The sequence below is a fragment of the Rhipicephalus sanguineus genome, chromosome 8 (genome assembly GCF_013339695.2).
Source record: "Rhipicephalus sanguineus isolate Rsan-2018 chromosome 8, BIME_Rsan_1.4, whole genome shotgun sequence".
NCBI lineage: Eukaryota > Metazoa > Arthropoda > Arachnida > Ixodida > Ixodidae > Rhipicephalus > Rhipicephalus sanguineus.
The window spans coordinates 72,702,466-72,723,397 of record NC_051183.1 but is presented as its reverse complement, the minus strand read 5'-3'; the positions used below and the strand labels follow the sequence as shown (position 1 = coordinate 72,723,397).

The window sequence follows — 20,932 nt, the reverse complement described above, 5'->3', positions numbered from 1 at the left end:
GTGCCCTTCTCCAGCATCTACAAGTATGTAGATAAAGCTTGCGAAAAGTAGCGGTGCCTAATCGAGGGTGAGGCAGTGTACGACGCAGGCCACGTTGTTGAATGCGCGGTCGAGGCCGTCAACGGAGATCGCATCACCGCCGCTGCTTTCGTCCTGCAAACAAGTGCGCAAGTGCCGCCTTATTGCACACCGCCCCTGCCGATGCCCATGATTGCAGTTTGTCCCGTAATGTTGGTTCAGTGAGAACGATATTACGTCGTCTATAGTTCCTATTAATACCGCACAGGGCCGTCGAAGGGGTATTAGAATATAACAAATAGTTAATAGCTGATTATACCACGCACAAAGCCACAGAGATTAACGTGGCAAAGGCAAGATGGGTCCAGTTTCACGCCACGCAGCCTAAAGAAAAGCTTAAAGAACTCCGCTTTTAAAAAAGCGTCTGCACTGCCTCAGGTGAAAACTTTTGGAGAATGTGCACTAAACAGTGGCAACAGGTTTCGCTTATGACATTATGATAAGCAGTCCGCTAGGCGCGCGCTTGCCTTCATAGGTAAAATGCGTATGTACGCCACCCAAATGCAGCCGTAGTCTCAGATATCCTGCGCCGCTCAGCTGCTCTCCCGAGTTGCGCTTTCCTGCGAGGCGATTCGGAGGCTGCGTCGTCGGCTCTTTGTTTAGGGGCCTTCGCGGCAGGTTGTGGGACGGCACACCTGGTGTAAGTCGCCTATGCTACAACCTGCGTGCAATAAACGCCTTAAGTATTGGCGGGGCGCTTAAACACGGTCACAAGCTTACCTAAGAGTCGCGCGTACGGTGGGATAGCAGAAGTCACTGTCCGCGAAGTGCTTGCTGCACACAGTCGACGAAGGCGTGGGGCGCTAAAGCTTCCCATTCTGAGCTTGCGATGCACTTCTTCTTCAGCTTTGGGTCCTTAGGGTAGTTGTGAAAGCTAACGCCTTTTTCACGAGCGGACGAAGTACACTGAGGCACAGAGCAGTACTTCACCATTGCGCAGCACTCGCCGCGGTGACAAGCTGCCGCAGTTCTAAAGAACAAAGAGTTGTAGTTCTAAATGAACGTTAAAAGCAGTCCCATGGTTGTTCGAACAGCGTCAGTAGCCACCATACGCAAGATAACCAATAGAACTGCTTTTTTGTTGAGATTTACCACAACGGTGGTTTCAACACGGCGCCGGGCCTACGTAGCAGACGAAAGCGCGCGAATCCCCGCCCTGACGTCATACAGGCGCCGTTCGCAGCGCCGCCATCGGTCGCACACCAGGCCAATATTGTGCGCGAGGTTTTGCCAGAGCACGTGCGGCGAAGTTGGAGGAACCGTAGCAGAAAACGCGCAGCTAACTCCGCCTCTTGCACTGATTGCGCTCGCGCCGCAATACTTCGCGCCGCAGGCGCTTGGTGGTTCGAGGAGCGTGGCTGCGCTCGGACATGCCCGCTCCTTTACTGTAGCACCTCCCACAAATAAATTTCGTCGTGGAAAGGCTGGTGTCGCTATGCCTTCCGTTCATGTGCATACGTCGCTGGACTATGTCACCAGCCAGTATGGTACCAAGGGGCACCTGATGGCGTTGGTACGGAAATAGCTACGTGAAGAGCGAAAATTTTGAACACAAATAAGAAAAACTAAAAAAGAACTTTGGTGATCCTCTATCTTCACGTAGTGGAAGGGTTCTGAAATTCTTTCAAAAATTGGCTTCGAATGAACAGGTGATTAGCTGTTCCAGATTTCATTTTGCGCGAAAAACACGAACACGCAGGGATGAACCACGATATTGGAGCTTGAGCATGGAACCACATGCTTATTCACAATATCTTACAGGCTCCTTATCGGCGATACTTGGGTAAATGTAAAATATGTGACAAATGCAGAAATAATGAAATCTATTTTATTTACTCACAATACCTTAGAGGCTCCTTATCGGAGCATATGTTTCCTAGCAATTAATATGACTACACGTCGAAGCGTACAAGACCTGGACAACATTTAAGGGGCTTTTTCAATATAAATCCTGACTTAACCCAACTCTACTGCACCGAGTAGGGTACTAAAGAAATTCTACTTACTCCTCCTCTTTCCAATAAATTAGATAATATTTCTGGAACTAATGCGATAAAAATGGCGAGGTAGTACACTGAAACATTATTCCATGAAGACCGAAAGTGGCCCAGTAGTAAGCGAAAAAGTGGAACAGCAACGAAAATCTCGATCGTATCCGGATAGGAAGCTTCTCGGAAGTTTATGGGGACCTGAGGACTCCGGTGAGGACTTTCCTGTGCCCTGTTCTGCTGATCCTGCTCGACCCATTGACTTTAAACACACAAGGCTGTCGTTTGGGCGTAGTGCGGCCGTACTCGCCCGACGAAGAAAACGTGCTGGTGTGTGTGTTTCACCTTTGCCTTCTAGTGGACTGTCGCACGTGACCTCATCCACACCAACTACGCAGCAGCAACGTGCAGCCAACAGTTCGAAGACACAAGGTGCAACGCCCAAGGACAGTTCACTTCATGATGCGAGAGCGAGCCAATCGGAGGTCGTGCCGGCGGACAATGGTGACCTTATGGACGTGCAGTCTTCTGGCGGTCCTGTGAAGCGAGGTGCTCCTGCCAACGTGCTTCAACAAGACGTCATCGCATTGGAGCAACCGGCAAAAAGGTAAGGGCCACCCCAGATAATGCCTCCACGCCTTCCCCTACTCAGTCTTACCCAACGGCCAATCTTTCCCGATCCTATCGAGTTCACATCCGCCCCCTTTCATGCTATGACATAACTTAAGTGCCCACAAAACATGTGCAAAGGGCCATTCACCATGCTCCGGAAACCAAGGGATACAAAGGGTTCGCAGCATATAAATCGACCAACACGATTACTGTACACTTGGCATCTCTCAATCATGTGCAGAAAATATGCACTTTAACATCTATACGACTGTCAGAAGATCGGCAGCTGCCTGTGCAGTGCTACTTTGCATCGGGTCCTAATATACAGAGGTGTGTTGTCTATGGCATTGACCCGGAAGACTCTCCTGAAATAATATGGCGCGATTTTTCTTGTTCTGCGCTAAAAAAATTGTAACAGAGGGACGACACGGGAACACAGACGAGCGCAAACTTTCAACTGTTTATTTGCGATCAAAGCACGTCAATATATACACAGACATGAAAGGGCAAGAAGCAGATACAAACGTGACGTAGAACATGAAAAGGCTTGAAAAATGGGAGAGGGTGCAAATCTACTGATTTCATGAAGACGCGTGTGTATTTACGTGATGGTTTTCTATGAAATTAAAAGCGGAGTTTCCCAGAACCACAGAAGGAGAGCTTACGTATGTTGATTGATCATTTTTTTTCATGAAGTAGGCCTCCATGATTTCTCGCCCTTTTTTCGATTTGCTGTGTTCCAAAACCTTAGTGTCGCTGAACATAGGCTTACACCCGCAACGTGCGCAGTGCGCTGCCAAGTGCCCTGGAGACTGTAGCATTTTTCACGCCTTTTCATGTTCTACGTCACGTTTGTATCTGCTTCTTGCCCTTTCATGTCTGTGTATATATTGACGTGCTTTGATCGCAAATAAACAGTTGAAAGTTTGCGCTCGTCTGTGTTCCCGTGTCGTCCCTCTGTTACAATTTTTTTAGCGCAGAACAAGAAAAATGCAGTACCAACTAGCCCCCATTGAATCCTTATTGAATATGGCGCGAATTGACTTCCACGATGCACAGGGTTCTCGCGGCCAGATTCATGGGCAAAAGTCGCACTTGCTTAGTAACGGTACAGGGCCCCCACTGTATACCGGACAAATTTCACTGCTACTGGTGTTTATTGCGCCCTAAACCCTACTTCCCTCGGGCAAATTTCTGTTACCGTTGCTTTCAACGTGGCCACATGCAGGCATTTTGCCCACAACGTACTATTGACCCTGAAAGGCTCCCACTAGAGGGAGAACCATGCTATGTGGCCTATGTAAATCTGATGAGCACGACATGAGAAGCGTAAACTGTCCGACTAAACAGAAGGCCACAGCGAGACTACGAAAGGCTATACCGAAAAACAATATAATAAGAACTAACAATCGCCTTGAAATTGTTGCTGAAGAGCCGGAGGTGCTTCCGGCAGAAGACACGCAAGGCCCAGAGATACAACTGTACTTTTCTGTGCTTAAACGTGGCAAACAGTCCCAGACTAAGCAGCAAAAGTTAGCTGCATCATCGCTTGAATCGGATGATGGCCATGATGACATTGACGCTCGGATTGACGCACTGGCCAGAGAGATTGAGACACTACGCAAACATAAAGAATTGGTAATTTTTGCGGCGTCAGAAAACAGGACCTACACGCAACGAAACCCGGAGTGCGAATTCCCCAATTACTCCTGCAGCCCGGCCGACACAACAGGTTAACCAAGCTGTTTGGACAGAAATTTTAGATCAACTTGCTCAACTAACGTTACTCATACAGGATTGCCTGCACGATGGCTAACTCTCTGCAGCAGCTGACACAGGATATAATTCTGCAGTGGAATTGTCGAGGTATAAGCTCCAAGTTAAGAGAAATAAAACCAGGCTTCAATGCAACAAGCTACATGTATGGATACTGCTTATTCAAGAGCATAATAAGCTCTGCTCCCTACATAATTTTAATGGGTATCATTACCCGTCTATTAGAGATAGACGTGCAACGACAATGGCTTCAGCTCCGGGAAAAGCCGCAGTATATGTGTTATTGCATATTCCTCATACAGTGATTAATATGGAACCATGGTGTGGTGACAATCAAGAAGTTGTCGGTGTCCTGACACGACCATTGAAGACTCCTGTGATTCTAGTGTCTTTCTATGCCAGACCAAAGCGCACACGTTTGAGCTTGGGATGGATAGCACATCTACGTTCCACGTACCCGGGCATTCCTGTTCTCGTAAGTGGAGATTTCAATGCTCCACATACAGATTGGGGATACAAGTACAACTCCCGAAGAGGATGCCAAGTAAAAAACGTAATGACTGATGCCACGTTTACAATGTTGAACCATCACGCTGTGTATACCTGTTCTGTACGCACCGTATCTAGAACGCACGCTCGAGATCTCACGTGGTGGTTGGGTGCTTGGACGCCGCAGTGGCGGGTGGAGCCGAATACATGGGGCAGTGATCATATGCCAATCATAATTGGTTTACAAAGAAGATGCATAAAGAAAATTCGACGACAAGTAGCGATCACGCATAGGGATAAATTTCGGGAATCATCGATTGATAAAGTACCCACAGAGCCCTTGGAAATTCTTCCCGCTTTACAAGAACTGCTCCGCAGTAACACAATCATGACCACCGTTCACGAAGGACAACCTCCATCGGACCTCACTCTTTTGCAACTTTGGGCAAAGCGACGTGAGGCAGAAGTGTATGCGTCGAGGAATCCAAATGTACCAGGTAGCCGTGCTCGTGCTAAACGTATAGCAGCAAAGGCGCGTCGGCACGAAAAGCAGTTTTCGCGACGACGGTGGCATGAGTGGTGTGAGAAACTTGGATCTGGCATGGGAAATAGAGCACTTTGGCGTACGTTCCGGTTGATGGAACGTGGTCCCAAGCAACCTTACCCTGCAGCAAGCATTAGGCTAGCGATGCTAAGTACGCCACAAGAATTTGCAGAACAGGCGGCAAGAGCATTTTCCCGAAGTATGACAGCGCACCATCTATAAACTGGTCCGAAATCGACGAGTCTGACCAGTGTGCCACGTCGGATATATCCAGTCCTTTCAGCATGGCCGAACTAGTAGCGGCGATTGAAACTTTGCACAAAGGAACAACACCTGGTCCCGACGGTATTCCTTACGAAGTTTTCAAGAACGTGGAAGGTGAAACTCTTGGCGCACTTCTGCAGGCTATTAATAAAGCATAGGAGACTGGGGACGTCCCATCTGATTTGAAACATTCAGTTGTTGTCCCGATTCCAAAACCAGGAAACTCTCCAAATAACCTGCAAGCTTTACGCCCAATTTCGCTGACTCCGGCCGTCTGCAAGCTCGCTGAAAAGATGCTGGCCACACGTATTTTCTGGTGGCTTCAACGAGAGTATTAATACCATCCGGCTCAAATTGGATTCCTTTCTCATTTGGGAACTGAAGAAGGACATTCTATCTTGTCGGCGACACTTTACAGGTTTCACCACACAGCCTCGCAGTACGCACGGTTGTAGCGACCGACATAACGAAAGCTATGGCAATATAGACCATGCAGTCAGTATTTCCAACCTCATCGAGCTGGCACTTCCGCCGCGGGTCGTAAGATTTATTTACTATTTCCTTCACAACCGCACATGTGCTATAAGAGTAGATGGAAAGCCAGAAGTTTGCTTCACGCCCAACAGAGGTGTCCCACAAGGTTCCGTTTTGGCTCCTCTTCTGTTCAACGTTGCACTAACACCTCTAGCTTGGCAACTACACCGGATTCCAGACGTGAAGTTTCTAATATATGCTGATCATGTGACTTTGTGGTCTGTGCATAAAGACGTCTCAAGACAAGCTCAACAGCTTCAGCAATCCCTTGATGTGCTTGAGAACTACACTCGGAACGCAGGGTTAGACATTTCCGCCCAAAAATCAAGCTATGTTGTGGTGGCTAACAAGGCAGGACGCAGAAAGATCACGCAGTGTCCCTTTACATTTACAATTGGTGCAGTGACCATTCCTGAGGCTTCGGATGTTCGCATGCTGGGTCTTGACATTCACCGGTCCGGCAGTGGTGCGCACTGACTCTGCAAAGTCAGGCAGAGTTCCACAAAAACGCTTCATCTGATTCGCCGCATTGCATCAAAAGCAGCTGGAGCTCGTACTGATGTAGCTCGATGGCTCGTACGCGCAGTTCTACATCCAAGAATTGTATACCAGGCGCAATTTCAACGTTTAACTTTGGCACAGCTGGCACAGTTGGATACCATTAACAGTGATGCCATGCGCACAATAACAGCGTTACCCCGCATCACCCAATAGCAACTTTAGAGGAGCACGCCCAGCTGAACACAATTGCAGAGCTAATTTCGCGAAGGGAAAAAGCGCGTGAAATAAAAAAGCGACTTGTTCCGGTTGTTGCTGCGTTGCATGCTCACTTTCAACGCGGGTCTCCCATTGACCACCAGTCCAATACAATGCCTCCCTGGGAATTCACAACGATCACGTGTAATGAGACAAGCAAGTTACGGCGCAGCGATACATCAGGTATTATTGACGAACGCTCTGTCATCGAAGCACCATGCGCTAACGTCTGCAAAGTCTATACAGATGCTGCCATCCTACAAGACGGCGGAAGGACATCATTCCTAAGTACCACGCATAATTTCATCAGTGGTCACCAGCATTATCTATCTACGGAAGCCAGTCCTCTTGTAATGGAACTTTAAGCCATCCATGACCCAGTGCGGGATGTCACCTCTAAGCTGTCTACAATTAAGCAACTCGAAGTATTCACCTATTCTTTAACGGCTCTCCAGGAGCTCAAGAAAGTTCACAAGGCGATGTAAATCTGCGAGGCGATGCATAAGATGAACCGTAATACAGCCACTTGCATCAGGGTACACTGGATTCAAGGCCATGCTGCGAACCCTCACAATATTGCTGCTGACCAACAGGCACACTGCCCTCCTAATACAGACCTCCCATCTATTCCCCTTGAACCTAAACCCCTAAATACACTCCGTGCCCGTAAAAATGTTCTCCAGCAGGATACACGCGCTCTTATCCCACCGTGTGTCTGCTCTCTCCCCCTTCACCTTACTAGGGCGGAGGAAGTCGTGCTTAGGAGGCTTCGGGCAGGGGTGGCCCTTACACCAGCTGTTATCTGAACATGGAACTGGTCGCATTTACCAGTTGATGCTACATGCCCGTACTGTTCTGTTCCGGTGATGCAAGCAGATGCATACCACCTTATATGGACATGCCAAGGATTACAGTCGGAACGCTCCCGTCATCTCCTGCAAGCTGGTCTTCGCTACAGTGACACAAACAGTTATGACCGATGGATACATGACAACACATTCCACAAGACACTTCTTCACTTCATGCACAACACCGGCCTAACGGCGCACATTTAACACAAATATACACAACAAATATTATGCCTTAAGGGCAAGTCTATGTCGCAAATAAAAGAAAAGGATCATTGACGAACGTAGTTCAAGTTCGAAGAAAAATTACACGTTAGATCATTAATACGTTCTGGCAGGCTAGTTGATTCATTACGGTAAACTTTCTTAAACTGCGCGAGAAGACGAAGACTCAAGTAAGAAATCATACTGCGCTCGTGGTGTTCTGTACGTTTTCTTACTTGAGTCTTCGTCTTTTCGCGCAGTTTAGGAAACGTTACATCGTTTCCGTAAATATCGAATGAATAATCGCTCGTTTACTGTATCACACATAAATGCAAACTGCGCTTTTTGCAAAAGTGACATAATCTTCATCGTCATCAGCTTATCTTACGTCCACTGCCGGACGAAGCCTGCTCCCAACGACCTCCAACCCATTCTGTCCTGCAGGAGCTGGTTCCATTGTATACCCGCTAATTTCTGAAATTCGACGCTTCACCAAAGCCCTTTGCCGTCCACGGCCACGCTTCCCAACCCTTGGTATCCATCCCGATGTTGTAACTAACAATCTCTTATCTGTCCGTCTCATGACGTGGCCTGTCCTGGCCCGTTTATTTTTATTATCCACCAAGATATCGGCTAGCCCCGTCTAATCCTTGATCCACTCTCACGTCTTTCTATTGCGTGCTGAGCAGTTTAATTTCGAGTTCATCTGTTGGCCTCCAGGTTTCCACCCCATGTGCCAAAACGGAGGAACTACAATGGCTGTACAGTGTGCACTTCAGTGACAATGGTCAGTTACCGCTCGGGAGTTGCGAGTGCCTGAGATATGTGAACGAGGCCATCTTTATTGCTTAATGGAATTTTCACTAAAGGAGTGGGCTCCCCTGTTAATATTTTTCCTAGATAGACATATTCTTTTACTGATTCAAGGGTCTGGTTGTCTCTCACGAATTCTCGTTTTCTCGCCATACAACCTAGCATTATCATTTGCATATGCATATTCACCTTCAACCCTACTTCGGAGCTGTGTGTTTCTTCATTCATTGTGAAATGTTAAAGCACGACGCGGTACTTAATCCTTAGAAGTCAGCCTACTGAGTGCATGTTCCTTACGTGTGCGCCATTTCGTGTACCATGGTGGGAATTCCTATGAAAGTGCTGGGAATGTCTTCGCCAAGCTGCTCACGTGTATCCAAGCAGGCAGACCCCACAAAGGCGAAGCCTGCGATGAGAAAAACGAAAATGTCTCTTCAGTGAAATGAATTAAATTTGTACCCGAGAAAGTAAATGCAATGTGCGATCGAGGTTGTATGGAGCCGAATAGGTATCACAGACAGACTGCCCGACGTTTTGACGCGAAAGCGTTAAGTTACGTGCACACTGGCGGAAAGCATGCCGCGTCGGCACGGCAAGCAGTGGAGCGCTGTGCCAGCGCCTCCTCTAATTTTCAGTGCCTGGGCGAACGCTCTCCTCGGGCCGTCGATCGCGCGCTCCGCGTCCGCTCGCCGCTGCCGCGTGGTGGCGCTGTGCAAGTAGACTACGGGAAGCCAGCGCTGAACAGCCGCACGTATCACGAAGCTCACGAATTTGAGTTTGCATCCGAGTTTAATTGCATTTGTGCTTCTTGCAAGCTTTCACAGGTACAGGGGGATGGAAAGACACGCGAACATAGCGGCGCTACGTTTTCATCACGCTTTAACCGTGGTGGCAATAAAAAGATGCTTGATGGTCTTTTATTGTGTCATGGATGGCGTCGTCTTTTGATCAATCATCCAGGCTATAACCACTTGAAAATAAATGCGAAACAGCAAAGAATGCAGATGGCGCATGTTCGCGTGTCTTTCCATCCCCGCTGCACGTATTCCGCGGTAGTATGTCAGTCCGTGTTGCCGGTTCAATACTTGAACTCGAGTTTGATTGTATTCGCGTTTTATTTTCTATTTCAGGCTATTGCAACCGCCTCAATGCCTTAGTATGTCATACTTTTGTGTTTTACTCTGCAAAATGAACTGAAAAAAAATCACGATGGTCTTTTTTGTTTATTTCTCTTTACTGATAAAAAAAGTCTCACAGGGTCCCTTAGACAATCATCTAAGACGACTGAAAGGCGAAAGCCATCTTCTCTATCTTGTAGTCAACGTATTGAACATTCTCTGCCTCCCTCCGAGATATTTCTGCGCCTAACGTGGTTTTCTTACAGCCTCAAGGATCGGAGGCACTGGAAGCTTTCTGCACATCAGTGGAGGCATGCGCTGCCTCCGTGATCGGCCCATTTTGACCAAGAAAAGATGCAATATGACGACGTCACGTTATATGACGTCACGAAGATGTCAAAAAAATTTATGATCTATGACGTCATAAGATGACGTCATCGCATAATTATTTTTTTGCGTCACTCGTGCTGATGCCGCCGACGGTCAATTTTCGCGTTTGATGAGGCATCTAAGGCTTTCGCCTTAATACACTGTTCTTCTGTCGTTCTATGTAATTCCAGCTGCAGCTGGTGTTCGGTAGAGGTGGCTTGCAGTAATTAGGCGGGATAATTCGTCACCTAATACATCTTCAAACTACACTACAATATGCAGCCGTCGTTTACGACGCGAATATTTCATAGAATAAAGAAGCGGTGGCTTAAGAAGGATGCAGTAGCGTCACTCTTTGCAGGCAACTCTTTACTTTTTGCAGTTCAAGGTAACAACTGAACCAAGCATATCAAGTGTCAAAAAACTTGACCGTGTTGCGTCCGAACAATCAACCAGTGCATGTAGTACCAGAAGCAACGCTGCCTCGCGATCGCCGCCATGTGCATGCAGCGCTGAAATTAGGTCCCGAAGCTGAAGAATGGGACCCCATTGACACCACATGTGCTACCGGCGAAACAACGGACAATCATTATGTCCAGTGTCACAATAAATGAGTGCACAAGGCTGAGCTGGCTGCCCCAGCGCACAAAAGCGTCCAGGTCGACAAAAGCGTCCAGGTCACAACCGAAAAGGGCAAATGGAAGAGAAAAGAAAGATACCTGAGGAGCCAGATACTGAGGCTACAACAATCCGTCGACAAAGACGAGCTCAAGCAAATGACAACAGGCCGCGCCATTTTTCACGCCTTTCACAGTGGCTGAAGTTGAGAGTCGGCACTACGACTTTATACTTGAACGACAGCGTCTGTTCACACACATCGGTCAGTGTTGCAGGAAGCACGCGGCATATGTAGCTGTTTTTGTTTGTTTTTCTTACCACCACGATTTAACTGGCTCTGAAATGGTGGAATCACTTGGCATAGTTCCTCTTTTTCTGGCACCAGCTGTTGCTTTCTCCCGGGGGCAACAAATGTAATTCTCAAAAGCTTCACGAAGGGAACGGGCTACACCAGTAGACAGTAGCACGCATCGGGGAACTTTAAGTGGCCAAGCTTTCAGTATGAGCTCTTGGCAAATGCTGCTTTCGAAAACAGACTTTCAGACAATCAAAAACCGATTCTCAGTCATGCGAACGTAACGGTGACAAAAGAATTTCCGCGCATCACTGGCATGCGCTCTCTGGTATCGGGCTAGCAGATGAGGCGCGAGCGTCTCGATCAAAGAGCCGCGAAAGAGACATGCCTTCGAAATGGGCTAGTTGCAAGAACGACAAGTTCTTCATGATTCCTGTTTACAAGTTTTCATTATACTTTAAACAACGCGAATACAGCCGAAAACTGAATCATATGGCAGCTTCGAACGCAGCCACGGCATTCGTTCCCGCGAGCGACGGCGCGTCGGCGGGTCTACTACGGTGGCGGCGCCCGGCGGCTAAAAGCCGCACTAACGCCGACGGTCGGTTCCCATTGCGCTCCGCTCCTTCGCCCAGGCACAGAAAAATAGAGGACGCGCTGGCTGTGCACATTGCCAGCGCGGGAGTCGCGAGACCAGAGTGGACATGTCGAGGCGCGCGTGCCCGCCGGTCACTGACGGCTCGCTATTAGAGCTGTGCACGGGCCGTATTTCCGAGCCCGAGCCCGGCCCCGGCCCGCTGACTTTGTCGAAGGCCCGCCCGAGCCCGACGGCAAATGGCTGCGACCCGGCCCAACGTACGAAAATACAATCCCGGGCCCGGCCCGGCTCGGCCCGGCCCAGCCCGGCTTTTTGAAGGTTCGCTGCGGAAACAAAACATCGTTTTGCGTCAATTTGGCATTTTATTGAGCATATCGAATATGATCAAACGACACACGACGAACAGTCTCTATTACACAGATTTACAAATTACAAGTAGACGGCCTCATGCCAGCAACAATGGAGTTCGTTCGCCAAAGCCGTCACGTGTATGGGGTATGCCCATGCAAGCGTCAGCTTGCACGAAGGCGACCTATGTCGGGACGCTGTCGCGTGCATTTTCACTCATATCTAACGCGAACAGTCACGTGGCGTCATCACTAGCTTGGATTGTGTTACTTCTCTGTTTGTCGGAGTGCAACAGAGGCAGTGCTTTACCTGCTCCCCTTTTGTTTAAAGTAGCGAATGGAATGGAAAAGCGGTAAAGGGCGGTCGCGGAAAAGGCGCTGCATGCGTGCTGGAAAACAATTCCCGCTCATTCCCTATATTTCGGGATTGAGTCGGGCTTTGCGCCGGGCCCGAGCCCGGCCCGATAAAACTGCAAGTAGCCCGAACCCGGCCCAGGCCCGAGGTGAAAATGCGTCGGCCCGCCAGAGCCCGGCCCGCGGGCCGGGTCGGGCTTTCGGGCTACCCGGAGCCCGTGCACACCTCTACTCGCGATTTCTACCCGAAAGAAGGAGAGGGGTGGCGCGGATGAGGAGAAAAATGTATTGTTGCTATGACGACAGCCCGTGTGAGAAGGAAGAGGAGAAAAAGCAGGCGCTGATCGGTGGTTTGCTTCGCGGCGGCCGACGGCAGCGACGAAAATAGGTCCCAGAGAGATCAAGTCGGCGGGAGAAAAACTTTTACGTGCCACGGGAGAAAGAGAGAAAGGGTCGTCGAGCGAGCGGTGTGCGGGAAAGTTCCACATCGCCAGTGTGTCCGTACTTGTAAAGAGCTCATTTCGCAGAAGTTTCAGTGTCCGCGTCGATGTCGGCGTCGTTGGTTGTGAGCGACAAATTTTCATCTTGTCTCTAACCTAAAAATCGAGACAGATTCAAATGAAATAAACACTGAAAAATTCTGCTTGGAGTGACAATTAAACCGAGGCCGTCTGCGTGGAAAGCAGGTGTGTTACCACAGATCAATGATATTGCTTAAAACTGCGTCGAAAAAAACACTATATGAATGTCATGTAGTAAAAGGAGTCTCCATAGCGCATGTAATACTACGTCGCAGAAGCGTAGAAGCGCGCCAGGCGCCAAAACATGTGAATTGCTCGACGGGTGGCTGTTTTTAAGGCGCACCCATTACTAAGCGCACAGACATACTGAATCATCATCTGCTGCAAAAACACCAACAAAGTGAGCAGCTGCATAGGTTCGCGTGTCGCCTTTAGAGCACTGCACGGGCTCGGGCCTACCCGAAAACCCGGGCCCGGCCCGGCCCGTGGGCCGGGCCGGGCCGGGTAAAGTAGTTTTCACGGCGGGCCCGGGCCGGGCTCGGGCCTGAAGCTCCGGGCTTAGGGCCGGGCCCGGGTTTGAGGTGGCGGGCTCGTGTCGGGCCGCGCTTGGACTTTGCACTGTTCTTAAAGGGTCACTAAAGTGAAACACTGAATTGGTTTAGACCGATAAAGTGTACTCTGAGGACCCGAACGTCATTAATTTCACCATCAATGAGTTTATTAATAAAGGAGAAAATCAAGGTCAAAGTTCCATTTTCAAGTTTCGCGCTGAAATCTCCCCACGTGACGTCACGGATTTCAAACTGTATTCGTCGTGTTTTGGGGACATTGGCACAACGAAATTTCCAGAAATTTGGTATGTTAAGTGTTATGACCCCCTGAGAGGTCAATGTACTTCATTTTTACCCACTATAAACTACGTAGGGCCCAGTAGATGCCGTCAGAATATATGACGTCACGGAGTTTGCTGCGTGAATTTCAAGTTGGCGTCGTTACCTGCATAGGCGGAGAGTACGGGGGGGCTGGGGGGCTTGGGCCCCCCCCGGACTGCCTCATGGGGGGGGCCGAGCCCCCCCTGGCGCCGGCCCAGAATATTTTTTAAGAGCTTGGCTTAGGTCCCCGGGTCGTCCTCTCCGGCAGCTATTTCACAGGAGGCTGTTTATGTCCGCTTCTTTTTAATTTCAGCCATTTAAAGTTCGGCACATGGGCCAGTGACAAGTCAAACATTCAATGGAAAAATGCCCCTCAAAAGGATTTTTACGTGTAGAATATGTTGTGCTGATGAACAAGTGAAGCGACGACTTAAGCTATGACAAATTAAAAAATTCACCGGCGATTACGATACTGCCTCATTCGCTGAGCGCAGCCTTGTGTTCGGGCAACGCCAGCTGTGTTTGAAGTTTTGACTAGCCGCAGTTGTGGCAATGTAACATTCGTTACATATTGCCACAGAAACTGCCAGCGCCTGAGTGCTACGCACACTATATACTCTGTGCATTGCAGCTGTCGCGAACCAAGTGAAACGCCCACAGCCCCGTTACGGCAAGCGAAGGCAGCCGCAGTGCATGTGCCAGCCCTGCATGCGCACGAGCTCCGACCGAGGGGCCAGCGCGCGTGACAGAGGAAGAAAGCGAGGTTAGAGGCCAGTATCTCGTGATATCGACAGACTCCGCGTTCGCTCTCTTTCGTCCTCGTTCGCGCTATCGGTTACGCCGCCGACGCCAACGGCGATGCCGCTCAACGCAGGAACGGCCGCGGACGCCTCAGAGCTGAGCTCTATATATTGTCTTGAACCCCGTTGTGAATGGTTTTGGGAACACAAAAATGATACCGAGAATACAAAGGAATCCCGACACAGCCAGTCAGTGAACGCTTTCGCACATACTTACTCGCCAATAAAAAAACGGTAATTTCTTGGTGTCCTACATATTGGTACCCTTCGACATGGCTGCTTATAAAAGTGCCGAGAAAAGATCGTACGCATTTTCATTTATCAGTAAAGGGTTTTACTAAAAGTTCGGCCACCAATGAGCAACTACTCGTCCAGATACATAACCGCAGCTTCGCACAAGGTGCAGCAAATGGTATTTGCTATCATCTCAGAATTACTTTCGGCCATCTTGAACTGAACTCACTGGCATATGATTAAAGCTTCCCGTGATAGCGTGAGCCTACTGTCTCCTGTGTGGCGCATGTTTAAACAAAGTAAAGCCTAACCCCACGCATTGCGTGAATCGAATTTACGCGACGCTGTCAACGAAAATTTCGCTTCGAGCCAAGAGTTACGAGGTGGATCTATGTCTTTGTGTAAATTGAAAAATAAATCTAGGGTCTTCCACTTACAGATCTTCATTATGATATCGCGGGTAGCTAAGAGACTAGTTACATTAAATTCTTTAATTTGGAAGTTGGACCCCCCCCCCTCTCTCTCTCTCTCTCTCTCTCTCTCTCTCTCTCTCTCTCTATATATATATATATATATATATATATATATATATATATATATATATATATGGGTCATTCCATATCAAGTGTATCTGGTCGTTTTTCGACCATCTCCAATCGCGCTGAAAAAAATCACGTTGTTACACCTCCATATGGAAAGCAATTATTGCAGCATGATTTTTTGGGAAAAAAATTTCTGGGGCCTAGGGGGCGCTTTAAACTTTGCGCTCGGAAGTCAATCTGTGTCATGCGAAATAATTTGAATAAAACTGTTGCTGCGCGGCATTACTAACGCACATTTATTTTCTTATTCTTAATACATTGGTCTTTCATGACTATGAGAGTTTGTTCATCTTTGCATGAATTTACATTATTTTTCTGCTTGAGGAAACATTGCGAAAAGCAGCATTTTTAGGAATTTTTTTAAAAAAGCACAGTTTTTTTCGTGAGAAATATAAGCACAATATCAGCATAACAGCGACCTATACTAACGACAAAAAATACTGCTTCGACAAACAGAGCTGAAACATCGTGCCTAAATTTCAGAAAAGTTTGAAAAAATTACAATTTTACCCACATTACGCCGTCATTTTTGCAATGTAGCGGTCTGAGTAAAAATCTGAGCTATAAACCATTTTATTGTTCAATTTGTTACTAACTTACACCAAAAGTTTCAAAAGAGTAGATTTTGTTTTAAGCGAGAAAAATATTTTTGAACTTAACAACCGCATACCTGCGCTAAGCTTCTTTTTGTGTCGCCTTCACCTCACAACACGTCGCCGCCGGGTCGGAGCGGCTGCCATTTCGCCGTCGCCCAGGCTAGCGTGCTGCGAATAATGCAAGTCATAGAGCTGTCCTTCATGGGCCGCTCACGCTAGCGGCACGGCAGCTCGCCGTTTGCCGTTCTCCGGCTGCCGGAGAGAGACGTGGCCAAGCAGCGACGGAGGAGTGGTTGCCATGACAACGGTGCGCCGCTTCGTCTGCTTTCGGCTTTCCGCGTCGTCTGCGTCTGCCGCGGTACGCTTCGAGCTGCTTGCTTTTTGCTCCACGTTTTTCACGCTAGATGTGCGGATGTCGTCCGTGTCGTTGCCAGGCATAGTTCCAGCAGTCAATAGAGCGTTTGAGTCAATAGGGCGACGGCGAAATCGCAGCCGCTCCGACCCGGCGGCGACGTGTTGTGAGGTGAAGGCGACACAAAAAGAAACTTAGCGCAGGTATGTGGTTGTTAAGTTCAAACATTTTTTTCTCGCTTAAAACAAAATCTACTCTTTTGAAACTTTTGATGTAAGTTAGTAACAAATTGAACAATAAAATGGTTTATAGCTCAGATTTTTACTCAGACCACTACATTGCAAAAATGACGGCGTAATGTGGGTAAAATTGTAATTTTTTCAAACTTTTCTGAAATTTAGGCACGATGTTTCAGCTCTGTTTGTCGAAGCAGTATTTTTTGTCGTTAGTATAGGTCCCTGTTATGCTGATATTGTGCTTATATTTCTCAAGAAAAAAACTGTGCTTTTTTAAAAATTCCTAAAAATGCTGCTTTTCGCAATGTTTCCTCAAGCAGAAAAATAATGTAAATTCATGCAAAGATGAACAAACTATCATAGTCATGAAAGACCAATGTATTAAGAATAAGAAAATAAATGTGCGTTAGTAATGCCGCGCAGCAACAGTTTTATTCAAATTATTTCGCACGACACAGATTGACTTCCGAGCGCAAAGTTTAAAGCGCCCCCTAGTCCCCAGAAATTTTTTTCCAAAAAAATCATGCTGCAATAATTGCTTTCCATATGGAGGTGTAACAACGTGATTTTTTTCAGCGAGATTGGAGATGGTCGAAAAACGACCAGGTACACTTGATATGGAATGACCCATATATATATATATATATATATATATATATATATATATATATATATATATATATATATATATATATATATATATATATATATATATATATATGGAGAGTGAGAGAGCAATGTGGAAGAGCAAGTCGGGCCCCCGCCCCCTCCGGTAAAATGAAAACTCTCCGCCTATGGTTACCTGCATTTTCCTGCAAGTTATCTCTCTTACCAAGAGTCTTGTCGCGGCGAGCGTGGTGCTTTTGGAATGGTACGTAAAAGAGTAATTTACTGATAATAGAAAAATCGTTTTTCTCTTTAATGTGCCTTATTCCGCATACGCTGTGCATACATATATGTCCCACATTTTATCTCGAAAAAACGCTTTTTTATGTGGGGTAAGCTATTTGGAGAAGTTTTATGAGGGATAAGTACTGAACTCCTTTGCTTCTTGCATACCCGCCACGGTGGTCTAGTGGTTATGGCGCTCGACTGCTGACCCGAAGGTCGCGGGATCGAATCCCGGCCGCGGCGGCTGCATTTTCGATGGAGGCGAAAATGAGGCCCGTGTACCTAGATTTAGGTGCACGTTAAAGAACCCCAGGTGGTCGAAATTTCCGGAGCCCTCCACTACGGCGTCTCTCATAATCATAGCGTGGTTTTGGGACGTTAAACCCCAGATATTATTATTATTATTACTTCTTGCATAGGAGCTACTTGATTTATCTGAAACGGGCGAGCTAAAAGTGAATAGACCAGCCACTTATATGTAACATCTCGCTGTTCCGTGCTTTATTTGCTTTCGTTACTATTTTATATCCTAACTGTTACTCTGCAATCACAGTAATAAATGTAATATAATAAAATCAGAGCTCCAAAGCGTGGAAACGTTGTTGAATGTACAGCCCCCCTCTAAAACGATAAGACTGCACGGATTTTTGATACATAGAATCCCTATAAAGGCACATTGTTTTTCCGTGACTCTGCGACGGCTCCCAGTGGTCATGAGGCGCGAGATGGACATGCACAGCCTGCTTTGTGTGCCCACATCGTTAACGTCTGAGCTTTCGTCTTGTTCCGCCCTATCAGGGATCTCTAACTCACCTCAGCTAACGAGCCGCATTCGCGAAAATTAACCCCTGCAAAAGGCTAGGGCAATGACGAAGGTAGGAAGGTGGGAGGGGGGAACAGGTTGTTTTAAAACTACCGTTATTTCACAGCAGACCTTTCCCATATCTCACACACGGGATCATTTCTGAAGGGGATTTGGCGGCAGGATTCCAACAACATATTGTTGCAAAATAGTGCGGAACGGAGCAACTTGGAGCGCGCCAGACTCTATCGAAGAACAGGAAACCGATGGTCATCGAGGGCACGTGCACATGCACGTGGCCGGCGCAGCAGTTCGCGTCTAGTATTGCCATTAACGGACGTTTCTCTTTCACGTCTGGGGAACCAATCATTTCGTATCACCCATAGGGACTAAAATCTGGACGCCGATTCTGAAATATAGCTTTTGTTTCACAGTTATGTATGAACACACGGTGACCACAGGGGGTGCCTCACGATAAATATGCTTTCGATCTGTCATGCCTTTGTATCTCAAGAACATACTTATAAAAAAAATGGGATGAAGACAGTCATGTGCGGGCGGAGAGCCGCTAGTGAGAGGTCCGCGAGCCGCGTGTTTGAGGCCCTATATCATCATCATCATCATCAGCCTGTCTACGCCCACTGCAGGGCAAAGGCCTCTCCCAGGTTCCGCCAATCAACCCGATCCTGTGCTTTCTGCTGCCACGTTACACCTGCAAACTTCTTAATCTCATCTACCCACCTAACTTTCTGTCTCCCCCTCGCGCGTTTGCCATCTCTTGGAATCCAGTCAGTTACCCTTAATGACCACCGGTTATCCTGCCGACGTGCTACGTGCCCGGCCCATATCCATTTCTTCTTCTTGATTTCAACTATGATGTCCTTTACGCCCGCTTGTTCCCTGACCCACTCTGCTCTCTTCCTGTCTCTTAAGGTTACACCTATCATTTTCCTTTCCATCGCTCGCTGCGTCGTCCTCAATTTAAGTTGAACCCTCTTTGTAAGTCTCCAGGTTTCTGCTCCGTAGGTAAGTACCGGTAAGATGCAGCTGTTATATACCTTCCTCTTCAGGGATAGTGGTAGATTACCATTCATGATTTGATAATGCTTGCCGAATGAGCCCCACCCCTTCCTTATTCTTCTAGTTATTTCACTCTCATGGTTCGGCTCCGCGGTTACTACCTGTCCTAAGTAGACGTACTCCTTTACAACTTCCAGTGTCTCGCCACCTATCGCAAAGCGCTGTTCTCTGCCAAGATTGTTCCACATTACTTTAGTTTTATTCATATTAATTTTCAGACCTATTCTTCTACTTTCCGTATCCAGTTCAGTAATCATGAGCTGCAATTCGTTTCCGCGTTACTCATCAATGCAATGTCATCAGCGAATCGTAGGTTACTGAGATACTCTCCATTAACTCTTATCCCTAACTCTTCCCAATCTAGGGCCCTGAAAACCTCCTGTAAACACGCGGTGAATAACATTGGAGAGATCGTGTCTCCCTGCCGTACGCCCTTCTTTATTGGGATTCTGTCGCTTTCTTTATGGAGGACTATAGTGGCTGTGGATCCGCTGTAGATTTCTTCCATTATGTTTATATAGGCTTCGTCGATGCCTTGATTCCGCAGTGCCTGCATGACCGCTGATGTCTCCACCGAATCAAATGCCTTCTCGTAATCTATGAAGGCTATGTATAGGGGTTGGTTGTATTCCGCGCATTTCTCTATCACCTGATTGATAGTATGAATATGGTCTATTGTTGAGAATCCTGTACGAAATCCTGCCTGGTCCCTTGGTTGATTGAACTCTAATGTCGTATTAATTCTGTTAGCAATTACTTTTGTAAATAGCTTGTAGACAACGGACAGTAAGCTTATGGGCCTGTAATTTTTCAGGTCCTTGACGTCCCCTTTCTTATGGATCAAGATGATGTTGGCATTCTTCCAAGATTCTGGTATCCTCCCCGTCGAGAGGCACTTCGTATACAGGGTGGCCAGTTTCTCTAACATAATCTCTCCACCGTCTTTCAACAGGTCTGATGTTACCTGATCCTCACCAGCTGCTTTGCCTCTTTGCATTCCCTTTAGGGCTTTCTTCACTTCTCCTGTCAATACTGGTGGGATGTCAGATTCCTCTGCGCTATTAATCCTTCTTACGTTATCATCCTGAATGCCTCGGCCGCTGTACAGATCTCTGTAGAACTCTTCCGCTACCTCAACTATTCTATCCATATTGTTTGTGACCTTGCCTTCCTTGTCCCTTAATGCATACATCTGATTTTTGCCTATGCACAGTTTTGTCTTCGTAGCTTTGAGGCTTCTTCCGTTCTTTAGAGCATGCCCAATTCTCTCCATATTATATTTTCTTATGTCGGCTACTTTACGCCTATTGATTAACTTCGAAAGCTCCGCCAGCTCTATTT

The 20,932-nt window shown here is 47.4% G+C and overlaps 1 protein-coding gene across 1 annotated transcript in view; it reads right to left on the bottom strand.

Annotated features, from left to right (window-relative positions):
• LOC119402094 (venom metalloproteinase antarease-like TtrivMP_A) overlaps positions 1 to 20,932 on the bottom strand; it is a 64,503-nt gene that overhangs the window by 19,290 nt on the left and 24,281 nt on the right. Inside the window, exon 10 of the mRNA XM_037669197.2 lies at positions 9,204 to 9,312. Coding sequence (XP_037525125.1) covers positions 9,204 to 9,312 — 109 coding nt within the window. The remainder of the gene's footprint in view (positions 1 to 9,203; positions 9,313 to 20,932) is intronic.